Source organism: Platalea leucorodia (genome assembly GCF_965183815.1).
Source record: "Platalea leucorodia genome assembly, chromosome: 9".
NCBI classification, from domain to species: domain Eukaryota; kingdom Metazoa; phylum Chordata; class Aves; order Pelecaniformes; family Threskiornithidae; genus Platalea; species Platalea leucorodia.
In genome coordinates, this window is record NC_138831.1 from 22,946,111 (window position 1) to 22,970,069 (window position 23,959).

Here is a 23,959-nt window from a genome sequence, read left to right on the forward strand (position 1 = left end):
TTCGGAATAGTAAAGTTACTAGATTAAGAATCCCTTTCTAGTAATAAGTAACACACTTTTGCCCTTCAGAGAAGAAAACAAATGATTTTGTTATTCTGTGTTTCTTTTATTTGGTGAATTTGTTAAGTGTTTCCTGATGTTTAAGTGAAATAGCCTGTCGATTTATGCTGATGTGCCAGTGTACCGTGTTAGATAGTATAATCAAAGCTATGTTGCAGAGAATCCCAGGATTTGGTCCAAGAAGCAGCTGGTGTGACTGACTGGTCCATGTTATTGACTAGTTGACTTGTCTCCAACTTAAATAGCATTAAAAGAATTAAGCATATTTTCCAGTAATTGTTCAGTAATCTTCAATGGATGTAGGATATTATTCTAAGCAGTTGTAAGTGGGAGAGAGAATGGTTTATTAAGTCCATCTTAAATATAAATCTGTATTATCTGAACTATAAAAAAAAAACAAAACAAAACAAAACAGAATTAACTGAAGTCTTTAAGTGAAAACACTGCACTCATATAACACAGTTTCTGCACCACGAATAAAATGAATTTTCCCATTTTTAAGTTTAACTTTAAAATACTGTTTTTAAGGGGACGAAGAAACCTGCTATTGTTAAAAACAATCGATTAATAGTTCTGAGAGGTTGTATTTCTGTTGCATTTAAATTAAATTTTATGGGTCTTAGAGTTTTGTTTTGTTTGTTTGTTTTAGTATTCCTTCTTCCTCCAATTCTATTACATTTTAACTACAATTAGTACAAAGTAAAGGACCATCAATCAGTAGGAAAGAGATAGCATCACCACAGTTTTCTGGTATTGACACGTTCAATACATAACTGTCTAGCATGCCGTTTTTAATTATTTGTTCTAATGGCAACTTAATGCTGTCTTGTCATTTCTCTGTGAAACTGTTACAGAATTCCTTTTGTGTCAGTAAAAACAAAACTGACCTAAAATACTTTGTTTTAAAATATATACTTGCTGACAGACTCCTATATAAGAATTGCAAAAACAAAGTTGGCGAATACTGAACTGGATAAAGACCAGGAACATACAGTGTGTAGTGATGGTATGGTGATGATGTTCATCCTACCATTGCTGAATGTAGAAACAGTTCAAACCTAATTCTGTAGCTTTCCGTCTGGAACTCAAAAGGTCAGTTTTTTATTTTGCTGGATATGAGTAATTTGTAATTGTTCTTTTTACTTTCATAAGGTTTTTGCATACTTGCAACCTAATGCCTTCTATTCCTTTATTTATTGTTCAGTTATTCCAAGGATTCAGTGCATATTCATCAAAGAAAATATAGACACAGTATGCTTCATGTGTGCCATTTATGCCTAGATTTTTTTATTTGTAAGCTGAGGAATCACTTTAAGTGAAGGAAAAAAAAAAAAAAAAAAAAAGCCCACATGTTCCCGGCTGGAACATATATGATTCTTTAATATTAGTGACTATTAAAAAAGACATTTAATATGTTGACGTATTTAGTGCAATAAGTGAGACAAAATACTTGTTCATATCAGTTACGTGCAAAGAGTGCTAATTGTCAATTGTTAGAGTGTATATAAGAAAAACTGAACTAATTTGGAAAATTGGCAGGGTTACATAAGGGTTCAAGTCTAAATCAGATGAATGAAAATTTTCAGGCATGCAGGGTTATGGTCCAGAGCACTCTTTTGCATTAGTAATTTTAATAAGTACTTCAGATTTATACAGTGCAGCACTGTGTGCATTTGACAATTTCAACCATAATTCTACCTCTGCATACTAAAAAGTAATGTCAACATGCAGCAGTGAAAGAATGGAAATACATCCATGTTTCTCTCTTCTATCGTCAAGTCTTGTAACAGTTGTCTCATGGAATTGGGTGATGATGTGAGAGTCTGATTATTTTTTCCCTAATCTTTGTGCAAATAGGACTTGCTTTATTATAATCCTATATTTAAATTATGCTAAAATGTTAGATTGTAATATTTAAGTGATAGACAGTTTACTTGTATTTCAATTATATTTTTAATCCCATGAGATTAAAGGGATGGGTGCTATCTTTTCCCAGATCATTTTTTAATACCTTCCTATTTTTAACTATTATAGTTTTCTCTTGTATGCTTTTCTGCATTCTTCTCATTGCAGTCTTTGACAGGAGTCTGTCTGTACTTATTTTCTTTTGTTAAACTTCACAAATCATCAGCCTCATTTTATTGGGCAACTGTTCTTTTGTTTGCAAATGCCCGTGTAGGCATTTTTTTAAAGTTGAAATTAAGTTTAACCTTTATTCAATTTTTCCACATTTTTAGAGGGTTGCCTATGTCTGTGTCTTTGCAGAAGTACTTCTGTTTTCTTTGAAATTGGAAAAAAGTGAAGGAAATTGAATTTTAAAAGATCGTAAAATAACTAAAACTGATGAAATACAGTAAATATGTGTGGTTTTGGTGAAAATGTTGTTGTTCCTCCAGTGCTGTTTTTCATAGGTGTTGTAGCAGATCCAGATAATAAAATCTTCTGCTCTGAAATAGTCTACAAAATGTGGATTTTTAAGCTAGAGATCTGGATTTAGGAACTACTGAGTAGCTGTAATTTCTGCTTAAGGTAGTGATAGTTTTGGGTGCTTAGTGTCTGACAGATCATGCCTTATTGTTGAACTGCTGATGGCAGGGGAGAGCTAGATGGAATAAATGACTTCATATGCAGTACCCTGTCAGCACTGGCTTTTTGCTTGCTTGAGTCAAGCCATCAAGATGGACCACTCCAATCTTTGTAGAATCAAATTGTATGGACAGCCAAAATGGTATTCAGCATCAGACAGTTGCTTTTCTGTGAGAAGAATAATTTGTTTAGATGTTTGGGGAAGTGACCTTGCTTCACTCCCAGTGTTAGGGATTGCTTGCAGAAAATGGATGCTGTTTCTGGACTGTTTCTTCAAGGCAAAAACAAGAATTATGCTATAGATGCCTGTCCCTATATATGGGTACCAAACAGTTTATCCAGCCACAAATCATCAATAACCTCAGATGTGACTGGGGAAAAAGAAGGGCTTTCTGCAGTTGCTGTACAGTAGACAGTGACTAATGCCAGTATGAACTGGAGCCAAAAATGTTGTAACTGCCGATGAGCTAATCAGCATAAATTTTGGACAGGAAGCAGAATGGGGATAAATACAGTTGTAAATATTCGTCAAGTGTAAAATGCGGAGTGAGCAAGAGATGGCAATTAGGGGACTGAAGGATATACCCATGTATTAAAAGAGGTCAGGACAGATGATCTAATGATATTGTCTACTTGAAAACTCTTTTGTTCCTCTATTCTCAGTCTCTAAAATTGAGATGTTTATTTTCTTTTACTCTCCCTCTCTATCTCTTTATCTCTTTCTTTCTTTCCACTTCTATTTACTAATGCTTTTAGGCAGGGAATGCCTTAAACTTGTACGCTGTCCAGTAGAAAGTCCTTATATTGACTGTAATCTGAAGATGCCATGTTTCAAATAATTTGTGAGAAATATTTGAGAAAGGAAAGAGTTGCTAAAATAAAAATCTCGCCATTTTGTCTGTATTATTAGTCTTATCAAGTCATATCGGGAAAAATGGCTACTTGTATATAAAACACATCAAGGTTATTTCATAAAAGCTCAGAATGCATGCACTTCCCAAGAACTTAATGTAGACAATACCATGCTTAAACTGACATCTCTTAAATTTCTAAGAACTCTAGTTTCCTCCTTTTCGTTATTCAAAAGAAGAAACTGAAAAGTCCTAGGCTAAAAAAATCTTGTTGAGACCTGTGAGGGTTCTGCTGCCATTTTTCAGTAAGTTAATACTCTGTTTTCTGTCCATTGCAATTCAAAATCAGTGTAGGTAATAGCAACAGACAAAACACATTTGTATCAGTACATTCCTACTCTAAATTAAATCAGCAATCTCTTTCTTAAATGAATTTTCAGCTTATTGTACCTGGATTAGTTAAGGTTTTATACTGATTTGCTTTCATTTTTAATACTGATCATGGGAAAGTAAGGAGAAAATTGTGTATGCAGAGGGTGTTTTAATTATTTGGACATGAGCCAAAAATGATGCCATTTTTGCCTTGTGGTTTATAACTTTACAGTATTTTCAGAATAGCTTTCTTCAGAACTTTGTTTTATGATCTTGTTCTTAAAACTTAATCGTGTGTGAACGCACAAGTGTGGGTGACCATTTATACACACATTAAGGTAATACTTGGAGTATTATCAAAAGATCAAGTGTCTTAAGAGTCATTTTTGTGCATTGTCAGACTTTACTGTTCCAATATCGTGAACTGAGTGCCCTGGAAAATCATTACGTGATCTTCAGAAAAGTTCAGCTTCGTTGCATTCCTTTTCATAGATGTATTACAGAATCACCTTATTAGGCTTTTCTTTACAACTTTTTAGGACCAAATGGCAATAAATAATCGAGAACTTCATGAAAGGGCAAGAGTCTAGGAGACGAGGATTTTTTAAGGAAACGAGAATTACGGGTCTCATGGTAAAATTTTGAACATTAGCAGTGCTGCCTGTGCAACTGCTTAGACCCAAGATCCCAATGGCTCACATGCCTCATCTTATTCTCTTCTCACTTAGGAGGATTCTTCACAGCATTGTAGTCTTTCACTAAACTTCCTGTTTTAGCAGCAGATACATTGAGCTGTGAAGAGTTTAACTGGCAAGGCTTTTACATGTCTCCCTTATTTTCCAAACAACTGTTGAAACTGAAATGTCTCTTCTCAGCATGCTAACACTCACGGTAGTTTTCTATTCATTCTGCATTGCCTATGATAACTGGATGCTTAGCAGTGTGCAAAAATATATCTAGGCATGTAAAATTTCTGAATAGAACATTGAATTTTGTGATTTTTTTGACTCTGAAATGTTTAGTGAAGTATCTGTCCTCTTTTGGGGGAGGCAGGGCAGGGAGGGGAAGTGTGCTGTCTTCTTTGAGTGGAAAGTGTTTAAAGCCAGGAAGAGTGTAAAATACACCACTGATATTGTTTTGGAGGTGGGCTACCCATATATCGTAGTGTAAATAATAAATCTGGTAGCATTAATGTACTATTTTATTTTTCCTGAAAAGTGGACAACACTGTTTCAAGCTCTACAGATGCTAACTACTTAGAAAACAAAAAAGCCAAAACAAATGTAAATAGCGGTAAAAAATTTCTGTCACATGATTTTTAAACGAGGCATAAAATGTGAGCCAATTTTACATCAGTGGCCAGGTTGTTGGGATCAGGAGTTTGCTTTTTGTATTTTTACTTACCCATATATTAACTTGTATGCTATAAAGCAATCCTGGAGCCAGATTATCTTTCTGAATGTCTTTCTACCCAGCAAATGAGACTTCTTTGTGGAGAATGCTATTAAAAAGAATATAACACCAAGGCTGCACATCTGTTTCTCGTTTCAAAACAAGTTCTTTTAAGCCTCTATTTTTTTCCTCCTACCATGAGATTCATTTTTTTTTTCTTCAGTAAACGGACAAGAATAAAAAGATTGCTAATAAAGTAGGTTACTGTGTATCATTTACACAAAAGGCTTTAGCAATACATTAATTTGTCCCTGTTGTGATAATGTGCATCCACAGAGTCATTTGTTCTATTAAAATGCCATCATGTGAAAAATCAGTTGTTGCTCTGGCTCTGGAAAATGGAGACTGGAACAGAGCTTATAGCGTCAACCTGAGAGGAGATTTACATGTGTCAGAAAGTGTGGTTTTAAAATGTGGGTTCTGACAGTATTTGTAACAGACATGAAATACAGAAGGCATACTACTTTCTAATTCTCCTCCTAAGCTCTGAAAAGTGACCTGCAAGTGAGAAAAAGATAAGAGTTCCTTAATAAATCTGTGTTGCTCCAGCTTGCCTTGCTGGCAGAAGAATTATATCCTTCTGGTTCTTTTTGTTGCTGCTTTGAGGTTTTTTCTGCTTGAGAAAATTAATTGCTACATAGTGACATGTCACTGAATGACTGGATAGTGACACGTTTATTCCCAGAAAAAGCTTGTGAGGGATTTTTTACATCTGTGGTCAGATAGTAACTAATTTGAGATAAAAAATAATAAAAATTATAACATCTCTCAAGTGTTTATCCTCCTGTAAAGCTGTTATTCAGAATGATCACATTGGTACCAAGTATGGTGTTAGCAGCAAAGTGAATTGTTAAGAACTGAAAAAGCAAACTCATGCCAACCATGGGCCTTTAGACTCTGCTAGATGTGATTAAATAGGAGAAAATTTCCTTTCCACACAGCAACAAATTGGCCACTTATTAAATCTGGAAACATTTTTTAGAATTATTTTGTGCCTATTTGATGTCTAGACTGGCTTTATTCCTGATGACCTGAAGAGTATTCCTGTGTGGTCTCCTGGCATAGGAAATTGAGATGCGTTTTATTTTGCCTCGTGCTTTTTTCTTTTTGAGGTACGTTTAGTGGCTACTGAACAAACGTATGCCACATTACATTTATCAGAGGACAGGTGTTATTGAATTTGTGTAGTAAAGGTTAGACATGGGCAAGTTAATGGTGTTTATCCCTCTTGTGGTATTTATTGTAAAGTTTTAATCATCTGAATTTGGAAATAAAGTTCCTGAAGGTGACAAAATGTTCTTTCAGTTGCTGCCTGTATTAAAAAGATTTTGTTATAGCACCACCATTTTCCTTAATGGTACCACCACTGCTCAGGTAGCAAACTGAGTGATGCTGCCAGGTCATTCTCTGGCTCCCTGATATATTGTTCTCTGGGCCATGTGGCTGGAACTTCTGTTTTAGAACTAGTTAACAGATACTTCTATTCAGCAGGCTGTTCCCATTATAAAAATCAAGTGATTATAATCAGGAAGTACACTTTATGATAAAGTTTTTCAGGCTTCTGCAGGTGCTAATACAAGAAAAATATTCTATATTGTTGTACTTTAGGTTTAGGTTTTTAAGATACTGTGTCTCTGTAGTCGGATTTATTACCCTAACCTAAATTTGCCATTGTAGTGCCATGGCAAGTCTAGTGACATGATGGAGTTCCTACAGGGGGAAGATAAATTTTTAAATCTTTCCATAACAATAGCAGGTCATATTAATGTGAATCATATAATATTTGGTCATATTAATGTGAATAATTTCTACCCAACTTTTTTAAAAAAAGAAAAAGCTATAGTTCACTAGATCCCAAAATAATATACCTTCAAGTCATGGTTCTGTGGTGTTATTTTATTAATATTAATGTTTATTAATATTAATATTTAAAAAGACACTTAATGGGAGACTTCCTAGTCTCTTCCATGCTAATCACAACACAAAGGGCACTTGGATTTAATAAAAATTCTTCCAGGTGATTAATCCAAAAGTAATGCTAGACATTGTGGATGTCAGTGTAGCCGTGCAGTCTGCTTTGTGTGAATACATAAGAATTCATTTACAGCTATGGCAGGGAATATAGAAAGGTTAAGCACATCTCTGAAATAAACCAGGGCAGTTTGTACAGAGCACCCTGGCACACTGAAGTAATGTGCTTACTGAGGAAATAATGCCTGGAAAGTTTCACTTCAGGCTTGAGTCACAGTTCTTTGGAAATGAGGATCAAGGCATAGTTAGCTGTGTAACAAAGTCAACCGGATTTAAAGGCTATTTGATAGACTTCTTGTATATAGTAAGGTTGCACTCAGTTCCCTGCTCTTCATAATATTTGCATATCCCAAGGTAGTATACATCTTTTAGCAAATTTTACCTCTGGGAAGAGACCAAAGTATTTTATTGTTGTTGTCCCTGCATTTCTTTGATATGCTGTAATATTTTAGAATAAGGCTATGATTTCATTGTGTATAGGCTGTATATTATTTCTACATACCATGAACTATAATCTGGCCTACATCACTAGAAAGATGTCTCATGAGCTCTGTATTGTGGTTCCAACAAATTTAAGCAATAGCAACACATTTGATAATGCTGATAGCTTTGAGGTTTATATACAGGCAGGGCTGTGAACATAATCCAAGTTTATAAGTTGATGCCTGTATACAGTGTTTCACAAAGAGCCATATGTAAGAGACTTCTGCACATCTGGTTGGTTTATTAGAATTTTGGAACACAGAATAGTCATTAAATGTATGTATATATCCACAGTGCAATTTCACAATATATATAATGGCTAATATTAAGAGGACACATCTCATATGGAATGCTGAAGTTGTCCAGTTCTCTGCATTGCATTGTGAACAGTCAGATGAGTTTGGTGTGTTTATCTCAGGAATAAAAAAACAGCAAGAAAAACCCAAAGAAATGCTCCTAAGCAATTTTTAATCTCTTTTTTTCTTTCCTTTTTTCTTTTTTAATTTCTGATTATGTTTATGGGTCATTGCACAAATACACAACACGCCATGTATATATGTTTAAAGTATGAAGAACAATTTCTCCAGATTTAGTAAGAAAGCATGAAGTGACGTTTTTGTTTATTTATTTATTTTAGAAGGTTCAAGTGTGGTCAAGAAGGTGCCAAATATTTGTCATAGTCACCTACATCTGTCTTCTTCCTCTTTATAGCTGTGTTTCAGTTGTTTCTGTTTGTGTTTTTTTGAAACCTAAGTATGCAGTAGATAATTTTGCATGAAGATCTGTGCAGATCCCAGTCTGTTTTTACTGGTAAACTTACAGTCTGTCAGCTAAATATAAATGTATTTATAAATGAGCTTGAATTCCTGTAGGACTCAATGTAAAAGCTCACTGGATGTGTTTTGCTGAAGAATGCTTTTGGGCTGTGCAAGTACCCACAGCTTTAAGGTTTATCAGTGCAAAGGTTATTTGGGACCTTTAGGAACTGTTAAACTAGAAAAGAGTAAGAAGTGTGAATGGCTTCTTTGGGGGTAGGGGGAGCAGGGGTTGTCTGTTCATTTTTAAACCTTGGAATGAAGCTCACTTTCTTAAATCGCCTATTTCACAATAGGACAAACTACAATCCTTCCAGGGTGGTTTTTTCCCCTCTTTTCCAGAGGAAATAAATTCCACTGGTTACAGGGAACTTCTCCGTCCAGTAAGAGTGGATATGTTTGAGTACATAAGCTGTACAAATTTCTCTTACTGCTGCTCTCCCAAAATAAGGATAGAATATATACAGTGAAAGAAAGGTTGGACATGCACTGGGGTCACAACAACCCCATGCAATGCTACAGGCTTGGGGGAGAGTGGCTGGAGAGCTGCCTGGTGGAAAAAGACCTAGAGGTGCTAGTCGACAGCCAGCTGAATATGAGCCAGTAGTGTGCCCAGGTGGCCAAGAAGGCCACCAGCATCCTGGCTTGTATCAGGAATAGTGTGGCCAGCAGGACTAGGGAAGTGATCGTTCCCCTGTACTCGGCACTGGTGCGGCCGCATCTCAAATACTGTGTTCAGTTTTGGGCCCCTCACTACAAGAAGGACATCGAGGTGCTGGAGCGTGTCCAAAGAAGGGCAACGAAGCTGGTGAGGGGTCTGGAGCACAAGTCTTATGAGGAGCAGCTGAGGGAGCTGGGGTTGTTTAGTTTGGAGAAGAGGAGGCTGAGGGGAGACCTTATTGCTCTTTCCAACTACCTGAAAGGAGGTTGTAGCGACGTGGGGGTCGGTCTCTTCTCCCAAGTAACAAGTGATAGGATGAGAAGAAATGGCCTCAAGATGCACCAGGGGAGGTTTAGATTGGGTATTAGTAAAAACTTCTTCACCGAAAGGGTAGTCAGGCATTGGAATAGGCTGCCCAGGGAAGTGGTTGGGTCCTTATCCCTGGAGGTATTTCAAAGACACGTAGATGTGGTGCTTAGGGACATGGTTTAGTGGTGGACTTGGCAGTGATAGGTTAATGGTTGGACTCGATGATCTTAAGGGTCTTTTCCAGCCGAAACTATTCTATTCTATGATTCTAAAAATTGATGCAGTAAAGAGGGACTCATGCAGGGACTTAAGACATGCACAGGCTTTAAATACACAGGAACAGCGTATGTGGTTGGGAGGGTGAGAGGCAGGAGTAGGTTATCAGAATCAGCAACTGGAAGAGGTGCTGGCTTTCACAGATGCTGGATTTTGGAAATGATCATCATTCTAAAAAAATAACAGCCATTTTAAAAATAACAGCCATCTGTGAAACTGCCTAATTGTTAGCCCCTTTTCCTGTCCTTCACTCTTGAACTGATGTTGATTTATCTGAGGAAGATGATGACTGAGATGAAGATGTAAATGTTGAGAAAGGCAACGATAACTTTCACAGTAAAAGGTTTTTGGCAGTCATTCCGTTTCATAGATTAAGTCATTCCATGGACTCTCCTGAAAAGGTGGCATCTTCTCTGTATGGGGTGATACAGATGATCCTTTCCCTGCCTCTTTATCAATCTCATATATACTGCTCCTTTGTATTAAAATATTGTGTGTTTCTGAAGTCCCTGCATGCATCCTGCTCTGCTATATGAATTTCTATAGGAAAAGTTGCTCTGCAGGAGGTCAACCTCAGCTGCTTCATCTGTGAGACTGATAACAGCAGAGCAGAATATTAAATGATCAGTGGTAGAACTCAGAACAAAAATAGGAAAACCATGGATATGGGGTTTGCTCTATCATAAGTTCCTTCCATTTTCTTGCTGCCTGCTTTCACAAAACTCATAGAATCATGTTCATCTTTGGCATTTATCTTTTCTTTCCTCAATCTCCATTATACTTGATTGAAACCAGCCTGCTAAATAGTTATTTAAGCTAAAGCTGCATGAAATAAAATTCTTCATGGTCAGGGGTCTGATAGGAGCATAGGCTAAAACCTTCTTCACAATTATTGTAGAAGTCTATAAGATTCTCAAAATAAAAGATAAATTGGGAAAATGAGAGTAGAAAAATAGAGAGTGCTTTAAGATACTATAGTCTCAGAACCATGAATCTCTGGAGATTGGGAGGATGTTGGACTTGGACAGTGACTCAGAGAACTTTTCAGTCTGTCCCAGCATGGTTCTTTCCCTGAACTGATACATTGGAACAGTCTTCTACTGTGTTTTGTGTAACTCAAATGCTCCTTTCATGACTTTGCAACTAAGTTTTTCTTCCTGCCATATCATCTGTCTTGTTATAAGCTTAAAAAGATGTTTGAACCAGGAAATATTAAACCTCACTTCTCTCTTACCTCCACCTTTCCCCGCTTTTGAAATTCAGTTGGGAGTCTGTAATTTTTGTATATTTTAATATACAGTTATTTTCTGAGTGTTCAGAAAGATTGCACTTCTATTTTGTGAGCTAAATATGATGATGAATCACATTATGGGCATCTTATTTTTGATCCTTTTCTGTTTGTTTATTTGACAGGTCCTTGACCAGTATGAACGAGAAGGGTTTAATTTCCTAGCCAAAGTTTTTAATTCTTCACATTCCTTCTTAGAAGACTTGACAGGTCTAACTTTATTACATCAGGAGACACAGGCTGCTGAGGTAAGAAAATACACTTTGGATGCTCAGAATAAACAGGTGGCAGTAAACAGTGCTTGGTTTTATGTTCAGCTGTATAACCATGTGATTAAATGAATCACTGATAGAATCTAGCAGTGGTATTTGATTTACACGATGATTTATACAAGCCATGTGCATTTTCCATCCAGTGAGATAAGATGTGTCCTCTTAATGTTATAGAATAAGAAATATTGTTGGATGTGAGAGATCATTCTTTTTTAAGAATAGATGATGGGATGCTTATTGACAGCCAGTTAGAAATGTGTAGCACTATGATTATTATTCATTTTCTTGTTGTCACATTTTGTGAAATTACAGAAATATTTTAAGTGACAGTTGTTGGTTGACAGTTCTGAATTTATATCAGGAAGGTTCCTGTCTGTTGTCTTTTAGGGTGTGTTTCACTGGCAGTGTAAACTGCAGTTTGTGCAAGCATTACAAGTACTGTATACAAGTACTGATAATAGGTAGCCATGATAGCACAGAGCCCAGTATGGGCTAACAACCACAGCATTTACACAGGTTCCTAGGTAGGTTAGACATTCTCTTAAATTAATTGTAACTTTTTATATCTGAGTTTTCCAGTGTTGCTTTTAAAGAAAACAAGTGACATGTTATGTGGTGTAAGGAAATCAGTTATCGTTTTAGGTCAATCTAAAATTAATTATTATACTGCTTGATGGATTATAATATGGGGAAAATAGTGCTGTTTATTTGTCTAGTGACAAAAGTTGTAATATGGAATGAAATTGGGGTGTGTTTTGTTCTCATGGGAGATAACCCTGTCTAAACGAGTTGTGATACTGAGTTTGTCCCATAAAAAATGAAACAGGTATTGGTCTTATATTGTATTTTAATAATGATTTGTAATTCTTACTCTGTCTGCAAATGTCTATACTGTTCTACATCTGTAATTTAATTTTGGTGTAGTTGTATCACATGGATGTTTCCAAAGTTGGCTTTGAGAAGTGATTATTCAGTTACTGTAGCGTGTGCAAATGGTATAGCTGTTTTTTCAGCTGGAAATGGCTCAACAGTGTTACTTAATAAGGTTTGTGGGGATAATGATGACTTGGTTCTCTGTTTCATGTTTTAACCTTTTAAAATAATTGGAGCAGATGCTGGAGACATTAAACCATGAAATTCCTGATGCATTCTTAAATCAGCCTGGCAATACCTAGAAAAAAATTAAATATATATATGAGAGGGATCCAACAAAGGAAAACACATACCCTTTAACAGGTGCTACTCATTAGCAGTAAGAGTGATTGTTGTCCGATTGCCGTACATGACTTTTAGGCTGCTAAGAAGTGTCTAGTCTGCTAGTGACAGCATTAAAAACAGTTACAGTTGTCCTAGTTAGTCAATCTATTATTTTGCAGATATTAATAAGTTTCTTTTGCAGCTTCAGAATGTATACAGGTGTTTATTTATAAAGTTTTAGATATTCTTTACAAAATGTAGAGTCTGGTGTGAGTTTATTGCAACTTACTGAAGTTCAAAGTTTAACATAAAAAATGGAATTAGTGTGCATTCAACAGTGAAGTTTATGCAGTGCAATAATTGCTCATAGGTGGAAAAACTGATGTACAAAATATTTGCAAAGCTAATGCATTCAAATTAGCCCAGCTACCATAGAACCAGTGGCTTTTCTTGATTGCTTCGCTGTAGCATTGCTGTATTTTTGTAAAAACTCATCTGTTTTATCAGGATTAACTATTTTAATGGTCTTGATAAAGTTTATGTTTATGAATGGTAAGGTGCAACAGGCAGATTATTTGCAGATTCTGGAGCATGCTTTCTTTCTTTGGATTAAAAGACCTATTCTTTTGTTACGTTTTGCCACTGTTGACTCTGAAAAATAAAGAGGTGGTTTTGCTGTCCTCCACTACTCTCTCAGTCCATAATCTGGGACAGTTTTTAAAATTTTTAGGTGCACAAGAGAGTGCTTCTAGTATATTTTCTGTTGAATTGTTCTTGTATTTTGAGCTCGTTTTTCTCATGCAGTGCCATTGGTGCAATGTATATTGCTGAGTTTGAAGACTGTGAAATGGCTTTTCGGGTTTCTGGTTACTTTTGAGCTGCTGTTGGCAGAATGTATTCTCTAAAATGGAGGCATTAGATTTGTTAAGATCGGTGCTCTTTAGGTTGGTTTAAGATACTCTTGATACATGGCATTCTAAAAACTGCAATGAAAGTGAGAGAGGTTTCATAAGACATGTATGGCCTATTTTGGTAATTAGAATAGTTGATTGTTCTGTTGAGAAGTTATTTGCCTTTCTGCACTCAGACTCTTCAAAGAGATTTTGTAGATTATTGTTGGGTTTGGAGACCATAAAAATGGCTTCTAGTAACTGAAGATTTTCCTTTCCTCCTATCTAGTAAAATTTGACCAGTACCATTGCTCCACTGTAATGAAAATAGACTTATAAAATTACATGTCATCCAACCTTAAATTTACTGCAGTGGCGTCGTAATTGTGTTGTAATTCCATATATAAAATCACTGATATTAGGCTAATAAACTTGCACCTGATAGGGAAACTACTCAATCTTGTACTTTTTTTAGAGTAAGTTTTGAGTTGCCTAAAAGAGATTCTGAATAAGTCATGCATGTTCTGTAAGAGTGGCTGGCTACATTAAATAGACAGTTTCTGGATGGCCTGAAGTTTCCATGAAAACTTTACCTCCCTACATGCTTAACACAGACTGTGTTTGCCCAGATTAAAGCAATACAATTTGCAGTAAGATATGGAAGACTTTTCACTTACTAAATATCTTTTTAACTTGCATTGTGCAATTTCTTCTTCCAGTGCTGTGCTGTTGACCTAAGTATTAATACCGTCTTGACATACTTTACCTTATCTTTTTAAAATAGCTGATAAGAATATAATTATAATTCAATATGTAACCAGAGTAGGAATCATAACACAGATTTAGTTTGTGGTTCAAATTTGATACTAATTGCAGGGGTTTTAGTCAATAGAGCACCCATTTCTTTAACATGAGATGCATCAGGAAATTATAAATGTTTTACATTACTTCCTTAGCATGACAATTTACTCAGTAAATAATAAAATTTGCAAGTGTTTCTATTCTGTCTTGAAATGACAGTAAATTTCAGACATCTGCTTTTTCCACCTCTGGCTTCAATTTAGGTTCTGTGAAACATTTTTTGTTTTTTTTAATACCAGTTAGATCTTTACGTACAGCCTCAACAAGACACTCTGATGACATGGCTTTGAAGGCCGACAGAAGCTGTGGGAAACTCCCACATTAGCACTTTAGACCTTGTCTCTACTGGATACAGTTCGCTTTGGGAGCTGCCCAAGCTCATGTAAAAATTGCACTTCTGTTTTCCAGATCACTTTGTCTTCTTCCTCGTAACCTGAACTTTTTAACCTGACGCTTGTTCAATGTGTAGTCAAGATTAATAGCTGGGCTTAAAATAGAGAAAGCCTATATATCTCTATGGATCTCAGAAACTAGAGGCATTGATTTGGAGACAGAACAATGACGAACTGAATGACTTCCAGTTCAGAACTTGCCTGGGCTGCCCAATGATGGTTGCATATCACAGTGCATCTCTAAAACCGGCTGGTTTGCTTGCCACATATGCCAGATTTAACCCTGCAAAGTGTATTGGGTTTTGCTGGTGTGGAGAGCTCTTTGTATTTCATCTAGTCTAAAAGTTATAGTTTTCCTGATATGCACTCAACTACTCTGTATTAAAGATTAATTTTTACTGATGTGCCACACTTCTGGAAGTAAAAACTGACACATTAATAAAACCCATAGTCAGGATTATTCCATAGTTGTAGAAGAACCATTCCCTTTTGTAAAATTTTCTAAGAAACTTACTTCTTTAAGTGTACTCATTTTATTGTTGCCCTTTTTCTTCAGAAGCAAGTGCCACTGTTCTTCAAGGCCCAATTAAGCAAAGTAACTAGGCTTATCCTTACTTGAACATATGTAAGTGCTCTTGAAATCACTGGGAGTGAAGCATCTATTGAACTGTATTGATAGAAGGAGTGGTAAAGTGAAATTTTTGCAGGAATTCACTGTACTGTGTGTAGTAGAATTTCTATACAAGGCTTTTTGAGCTATATCCATTTTCAGAAGTACAGAAACTTAATTACTCTCTGCTCTTAATAGGACCCAAGTATAAATACTTTCTTACTGTGGATTTCAATTCCTAAATTACTTGAATCCTTTAGGAAGCTTTGCTATACTTTCTGATTTCATCAGGATGAAAAAAAATCATAAAATACATAAAAGAAATAAAATTTTCATTTTGTTTTACGACTGATTAAAACTCAAGAAGTACTGGAACTCTTGCAATCTAAGAGGATCATAAGGAATTTTGGAAGAAATCAAACCTGGACCAGAGTTCATATTTCTGAATGTGATTATAAAGGTCAGATATTGGTGCTAGCAAGTCATGAGGTCTATGTTATTTTACTTTAGTAATTTTGTACTTCGGGTTTTTTGTCTCTCACAATGTGATCCATAGTATCTATAGTTTCTATGACAACTTCTTGTGGTCAGTGAATGAACCCTCTTTGGTATTTGCAAAATCCCCTTGCTGTGCTGATTTACTGTATCCCAAACAATGCAGATTAGAACTCTTTATCCTATAGAAGGGTAGGAATAATTAAAAAAAAAAAAAAATCGCACTAGTAAAATACTTTGATCTCTTTGAATAGGAGGGAATATAGAAAACCCTTTTTTTATTCTGATTCTGCACTTATTTGAAGTTTGTGCCTCACTGGTTTTTCAGCCATTTCTTCTGGAACAGGGCTTAGTTGTGTAATAGGCAGCTGGTATTAAAAGTGAACTTTGAGCTTATCCAAATTTGGAAGAAAATTCGGCATTTCCAATGTGCTTTGCTATTAAAAATATCCTGCTTGTTTCTGATTCTGCATTATGTTATGCAATGTATTTGAGGCTGAAACAATAACATATGAATAGCCAAAAAACCCTCTAAACAAAACAGAAAAACCCAACTTTAACAGTATTATAATAGTAAGTTCTGTAACTTAACAATTTTTTTCTATTAACCAAGCAGTATTCAGAATTGAATTTTACTTGATGAAGTTATGAAAATTTCCTACAAAAACACTACTGATGGGTAGACCAAAATTAATATTAGAGACTTTTCTGTGTCTGTGAGCTTTTTTGTTTTCCTTCACGTTTTTAATCTGGTGCATTTCAGGAGAAATTCACTTTGACAGATTCAGGCCTGCCCTGGAATCTCTGTTTTAACAGATTAAGGGATTAATCTGTTCTCTTTCAAGAAGTGAGTTGTTTTTTTCTTTTTGACTTTTTTCATTATGTCAGTTAGTCCCATCATTTTTCTTCATTCATCAAGCAATATTTCCCAGATCTTCAAATAATGGTAATTTTTTTCTGCAAAAAAATTCCTGTTGTCCAAATGAAAAATGAGTCCCGGTTATGGCAGATTTTAAAATGTATGTAAATTTCCAGTGCATTCTGGTTATTACACTTTGCTATTACATGCCTAAAATAGATTTAGTAAGTCTGTCATTCACCACAATGTTCTGCTGAATCTGTGGTATTTCTGCTGTTGAAATTCTGCCAAGGAGAGGTAATTGTTACATCAACACAAAACAGTTCAAACTGAGTTTTATAGCCTTTGAACAAGCCCAAGAATGGTCTTTATCCTGATACCTTATGCTACTCTCTGAAGAATTTAGAAATATCTGTGAAGTGTTTCCTTTATTTCATACCAAAACATGATCTCTTTGTCTTTCCCCTGATAACTTTACTGATAACTTCAGTTATTATTACTAATAATACTCAAATGCTCTTCCTAGGACTTACATCAGCAACTGATGTGCACAAATACTCATGTTTCATGATATATTTGAATAAATATATATTTGTCCCTTCAGGACAGGGAGTGCCACGTGCAGTTGTTTTACTTAGTTGAAGCCAAGGGAAAGAAGGGGGAAGGACAGTTGATTGTAGGGTTGTGCAGAATGGAAAGATTTCTTTGAGTGTACCGTACCACAGTAATGCTTCAAGGAAGATTCCACTCTCCATGATATTTGAAAAGGCATGGCAGTCAGGTGAAGTCCCTGGTGACTGGAAAAAGGGAAACATTGCACCCATTTTTAAAAAGGGTAAGAAGGAGGACCCTGGGAACTATCGACCTGTCAGCCTTACCTCTGTGCCTGGGAGGATCATGGAACAGATCCTCCTAGACATTATGCTAAGGCACATGGAGGAGAGGGAGGTGATTAGAGATGGCCAGCATGGCTTCACCAAGGGCAAGTCCTGCCTGACCAACCTAGTGGCCTTCTAGGATGGAGTGACTACCTCAGTGGACAAGGGAAGAGCTGCAGATGTCATCTATCTGGACTTCTGTAAGGCCTTTGACATGGTCCCTCACAGGATCCTTCTCTCTAAATTGGAGAGATATGGATTTGATGGGCAGACTGTTCAGTGGATAGCAAACTGGCTGGATGGTCGCATCCAGAGGGTAGTGGTCAATGGCTCGATGTCCAGATGGAGATCAGTGACAAGTGGTGTCCCTCAGAGGTCCGTACTGGGGCAAGTACTGTTTAATATCTTCATCAATGACATAGCGGGATTGGGTTTGAGTGCACCCTCAGTGAGTTTGCAGATGACACCAAGCTGAGTGGTGCAGTTGACACTCCTGAGGGACGGGGTGCTGTCCAGAGGGACCTGGACAAGCTTGAGAAGTGGGCCTGTGTAAACCTCATGATGTTCAACAAGGACAAGTGCAGGGTCCTGCACCTGGGTCGGGGCAACCCCCGGTATCAATACAGGCTGGGGGATGAAGGGATTGAGAGCAGCCCTGAGGAGAAGGACTTGGAGGTACCGGTGGATGAAAAGCTGGGCATGAGCTGGCACTGTGCTCTCACAGCCCAGAAAGGCAACCATCTCCTGGGCTGCATCAAAAGAAGTGCGGCCAGCAGGTCGAGGGAGGTGATTCTGCCCCTCTACTCTGCTCTGGTGAGACCCCACCTGGAGTCGTGCATCCAGCTCTGGGGTCCTCAGCACAGGAAGGATGTGGACCTGTTGGAGAGGGTCCAGAGGAGGGCCACAAAAATGATCAGAGGCATGGAACACCTCTGCTATGAAGAAAGGCTGAAAGAGCTGGGGTTGTTCAGCCTGGAGAAGAGAAGACTGTGGGGGGACCTTATTGCAGCCTTTCAGTACTTAAAGGGGGCTGTCATGGTTTAACCCCAACCAGCAACTAAGCACCACACAGCTGCTCACTCACTCCCCCCACTCTGGTGGGAGGGGGGAGAGAATTGGAAGGGTGAAAGTCAGAAAACTCATGGGTTGAGATAAGAACAGTTTAATAATTGAAGTAAAATAAAATAGAATAGTAGTAATAGTAGTAGTAATACTACTACTACAATAATAATATACAAAGTAAGTGATACACTATACAATTGTTCACCACCTGCCGACCGATGCTCAGCACATCCCCGAGCAGTGATCACTGCCCCCCGGCCAACTGCCCCCAGTTTATATACTGAGCATGATGTCATATGGTATGGAATAGCCCTTTGGCCAGTCTGGGTCAGCTGTCCTGGCTGTGCCCCCTCCCAGCTTCTTGTGCACCGGGCGGAGCATGGGAAGCTAAAAAGTCATTGGTTGGTGCAAGCACTGCTTAGCAACAGCTAACACATCAGTGTGTTATCAACATTATTCTCGTGCTAAATCCAAAACACAGCACTATACCAGCTACTAGCAAGAAAAATTAACTCTATCCCAGATGAAACCGGGACAGGGCCTACAAGAAAGATGGGCATAGTCTTCTTAGCAAGGCCTGCTGTGACAGGACAAGGGGTAATGGTTTTAAACTAAAGGAGGGTAGATTTAGACTGAACACAAGGAAAAAATCTTTCACAATGAGGGTGGTGAAACACTGGAACGGGTTACCTAGAGAGGTGGTAGATGCCCCATCCTTGGAAACATTCAAGGTCAGGTTGGATGGGGCTCTGAGCAACCTGATCTAGTTGAAGATTTCCCCGCCCATTGCAGGGGGTTGGACTGGATGACCTTTAAAGGTCCCTTCCATCCCAAAGCATTCTATGATTCTAAGATCTCAAGGATGAGAGCCTGCCAATCTTCTGAGCAGAGAGTCCTGTAAGACCAGAGCTTGGAGTGTTATAGTTACAAATGTATTTTCATCAGTCAACCCTCGCTAATGTTTGAATTTCAAAGAGAGATTTTAAAAGCAGGGACAGCTGTAGTAATGATATCCATATCACTTCAAATGAATAAATCTACATTGTCATAAACATCCTATGTGACCTTGTCTCAAAAACAAAAAAACAATCTTGTAAAATATTTTTACTTGCAAATTTTTAACTCGTAAATGCTGGCATCCTTCAATAAAAGGTGCTACTGATTAGCTGCATAGATTGATAGATTTATTAAATCTGTATAGTTATTGGTCAAATTAAATGAAACTCTGCAGATTCAAATTAAGAATTAATACTTGGGGGCAGAGATAGAGGAAACAACAACTATTTGGTGTAAAGGATTTTTTTTTTTTTTTAATTTAAGCTGCTGTTAATATCAAGCTGTCTTTTGTTTGAAATTTCAAATATATGGAAAAAATTTAGACTAAAACCACTGAAAGAAATAGAATTATGGCATTTGGGCTACCAACAGATGTTTGGGGTTTTTTTTATTTTTTCATGTATTAAACTGTGAATTGCTGTCATAGTGCCAAAACATTGATACAGTTTAAATCTCTCTATATATAAAATTTCACAGTAAGTCTTGCATAGCTATAAAATGGAAAGTACTGCTATGAATAAACTTATAATCTCATCAGTTTTTATTTGAGGGAAAAAGCTATGCAACAAATAGCAGTCAGTGCCTCATTTCATATGAGCTATAAAAATAATTAGTCTTGTAATATAGCACCTTTCCAGGTGCTATGAAACTGCTGTAGCATTAATATTTAGTCTATGTTCTTTGTAATGCCTATGCAGCTTTTGAGTACTGGCTTGTGTAGATAATAATTCAGGATTATTTGTCCTCTTTATAAACAGTATTGATCAGGTTACTACTGTTCAATATCAGACATTCTCTACCAAGAGCGCTCAAAGTGTCTGTGCTTTCTGATGTTTCCTGCTTTAACAATAACAGTAAGTCAAGTACAGTTGCAAAGGTACACTAGTTTTCTTTTTTATGAATTATTTTAATTGCTCTCATTAGATCAGTATCTAAACAAGGAGTATTTCAACTGATGAAGTAATGCTTCAATTTGTGCCATGATAGTAAATGATACTAAATTGTACTTTATTTAAGATTTTAGCATATTTTTAGTTAATGATGAACATAGCACCCAACATTTTTTGAAGTGAACTTCTATACTGAAGCTGTAAAATCTGAAAAATTGATTTGTTGATGTCTTTAGAAACTAATCATGCCTCTAAGGAACTTAGTACACCTAATTACATTTTTTAGTATTGTCTTTCATAAGGCAGAAGAAAGCATACCCCCAATTTTCACATGTAATGATCCATCACAATGAATTAGCATTAATATGAACAGGCTCAAGATTCTGGCATAATTTCTTTGCCAGCGTGTGACATTGCAAGGTGAAAAAGTTACAAATTACTTCTGTAACTGAAATGGCTCATCTAGTGAGTAGGGACTCGGTATTTCTAAAGCATCTCCACAATCTAGGCATACCCTCCTATGGCACTGAGGACTTCGGCGATTTGAAGTCTGTGAAGGATTCATAAAAAATTATGAACAACATTTATTAAGCAGTTAGTGAGAAAGCAGTGAGACCCAACTGTCAGATGTGGTAGGGGAGGACTGAAAAAGAGTGGTTTCTTGGAGTTAACTAGAGATAGGGCATGAAGCTTGTGCAAATGCAGCACAATACTATCACCATGTTAAATATTCCCTATCCCTCCTTTTTTTTTTTTTTTTCTGCTTTGGACAGTAAGTGCATTTTTCCTTATGTAACAAAGGTAAACCTTTTTTTTCAGGAATACCCCCACCTTTCTGATACTTGACTGAGACAGAAGTGCTGCACATCTCTACTGCATAATATAATTTTATTATATTATTTGTTAATAATATAGTATATTATATTATTGTATAATTTTCCATGTTTCCATTTCACCTGCTCTGTTTATAGGTAAGGAAATACTATCTTGAGTGGTTTGGCTGCTCCATCAGCAGGAATAGACACAAAATCTACTAATCCAGGCACAAAACGTAATCCTATATAATCTAAAGGTAAAGAAAGGTGATCAGAGAGTTAAAAAATCAGCTAGGTTGCCTGTGGAGATATAGTTTTGCAAAGTGCTTTTTCTACATCTCCCTAATGATTATCCAGAATTTTAAGGTAAAGCAATGCTGAAGAACCATGCCTAAAAACTGATATGGAATCACTGAAGTGGTGTATCACTTCAAAACAGTGGAGTTATGAACATGAATTTCCTATAAATTCTGGCCTAATTTTCTAGGAGTCTCACACCTTGAAATTCATGGGGAGTTACACACTGAGATCCGAAAATCTTTCTTCATAATTGAATCCAAATGTTTTTGGCTCGTAGTCTGTTCTCTCCTTGTACTCTGGTTCTATTTCTCTCTTTCTAGAGGAGGACTAGTACTTTACAATACTAACCATGTGTTTGAGAGAGATTTGTTACCTGGCTAGTCAGGGCTACTGATAACTTTAAACCTGTGATAGATTTAATACTCAATCTTCTTATCTTGCTTAAAATGGTAGAATAACTTCTCCATGTTCTCAGCTATGCATTTCAGCAGTCAGATTGCAGCAGTCTGTCACTAAGAAGTTAAAATGAGTGCTGCTCATGACTTTTATATTTACTGCTGGATCAAAGTAGGGGAAAAAAGTATCAAAAATGTGGTAACAAACAGTAACAGTAAGAATAATAGTGTGAAAGTCTACCCCTCACTCTTTCATTACTACATGTATACAGAAGAGAGTACCCTGATATATGTAGAAAAAGAGGTCATAATATATGTTGTAATTTGTCAACATTATTCTACAGTACTTGGATTTATTTATATTATCCGAATATTGAGTGGCCCAGCTGCCTTGACATAGAAAATGCTTTATGGAAAATGGGTTTGTTTTATTTAAGTGTTCACTCAAGCCTATCTTCCCATCACTTGCCTTTGTTATCCCTCTGCATCTGTCTGAAAGAGAATATTTTAGCTGGTTCACATGGCCTTTGAACAGTGCTGCTGTCAAATTCTCACATCCCTGTTAACGTTAAATCAAGATACCATATATTTCTCTTTTGAATACCATGATAATATTTGTTATTTTCCATGGATTTGGGATTTCCATGGCTCCAAGGGTTTAGGCAACAGCAAGCTGATAGAATTGTACAGAAGCTACTGTACCTAGTCCTTTCATGTTATGTTTGCAAAGGTTCAGGTAGTCCCTGCTTTGCAAGATGAATAAGCAAGACCTGACTGTAATCCTGATAAGATTTAACAAAATTAAATGCCGCTGAAGTCACATTGTTTAGGGAAGACAGTAACAATAACATATAGATAAAAATAAAAACCTTGTCAGAGTACTGTGTCTCATGGTAATTGGGTTCAAAAATCCCTGGAGTAAACTTTTGGGGAATAAGTTGCTAACAGTTTGGTAATCTGCACTGATTAGAGGTTCATTTTATGGTTCTATCATAAAAAAGTAATTGTTTAACTGTGAATGGGATCTGATTTTCTCTGTAACTGCAGCACTAACTAGCACTAACTATTGGTATGTGATAAACAGAAGGAGAATTATCATGTAATTATGATCTTGTTCCTGTAGAAAGAATGTCTTAATGTGTCCCTCTGCTCTCAGCTTCTTTGTCTGATGCTCCAAATACTAGTGTTACGGAAATAGGGCATTTTTATACCCACAAATAAAAAAATAATGAGACATAAGCTTCTTAAAATTCAAGTTGTGTAAAGGGGAGGGTAGGGAAGGTTAAGGCAGCTTAATGATGAACCTCTCTGCCCCAAGAATTCAGTTCTTCTGAATCTTCTTGCACTTCCCCTTTGTGGGAATAGAGATTATGAAATGTCAGCTGCCCCTGTCCCCTTTTGCACGAGATATACCAAAAAGTTTCCAGGTCTCCTTTACATTTGAGACCCAGCCAAATGATACATCTAGATGCATTATACCTTACAATGACTAAGTGCTCTTAAAAATTCCTGTGTATTTGAACTCTTTTTTTTTCTGCTGGCCTAACTCTTGATTTCTTGCTATAAGGAAGCCCAGAACAACGGTATCAGTTTGAGTAAGAACAGGAAAAACAATGTTCATAATTCCTGAAGTAACCTCAGAAAACTCTATGTATCTTAAGAATGCAGTTCCTCTACTGGAATTCTAGTGAAGACAGGATAGTCAGTAAGCAAGAAACTGAAGTTAGTGAATGAATGATTAAAATACTGAGAGGCAGCAAGTGCGTATCTGGAGACAAAACTATGATCCTCTTCGCGTAGGGC

The 23,959-nt window shown here is 36.7% G+C and overlaps 1 protein-coding gene across 1 annotated transcript in view; it reads left to right on the forward strand.

Annotated features, from left to right (window-relative positions):
- ATG7 (autophagy related 7) overlaps positions 1-23,959 on the forward strand; it is a gene marked incomplete at its 3' end in the record, with an annotated part of 123,932 nt that overhangs the window by 39,918 nt on the left and 60,055 nt on the right. The window contains exon 18 of the mRNA XM_082321289.1: positions 11,310-11,432. Within this exon, the coding sequence (XP_082177415.1) occupies positions 11,310-11,432 (123 nt within the window). The remainder of the gene's footprint in view (positions 1-11,309; positions 11,433-23,959) is intronic.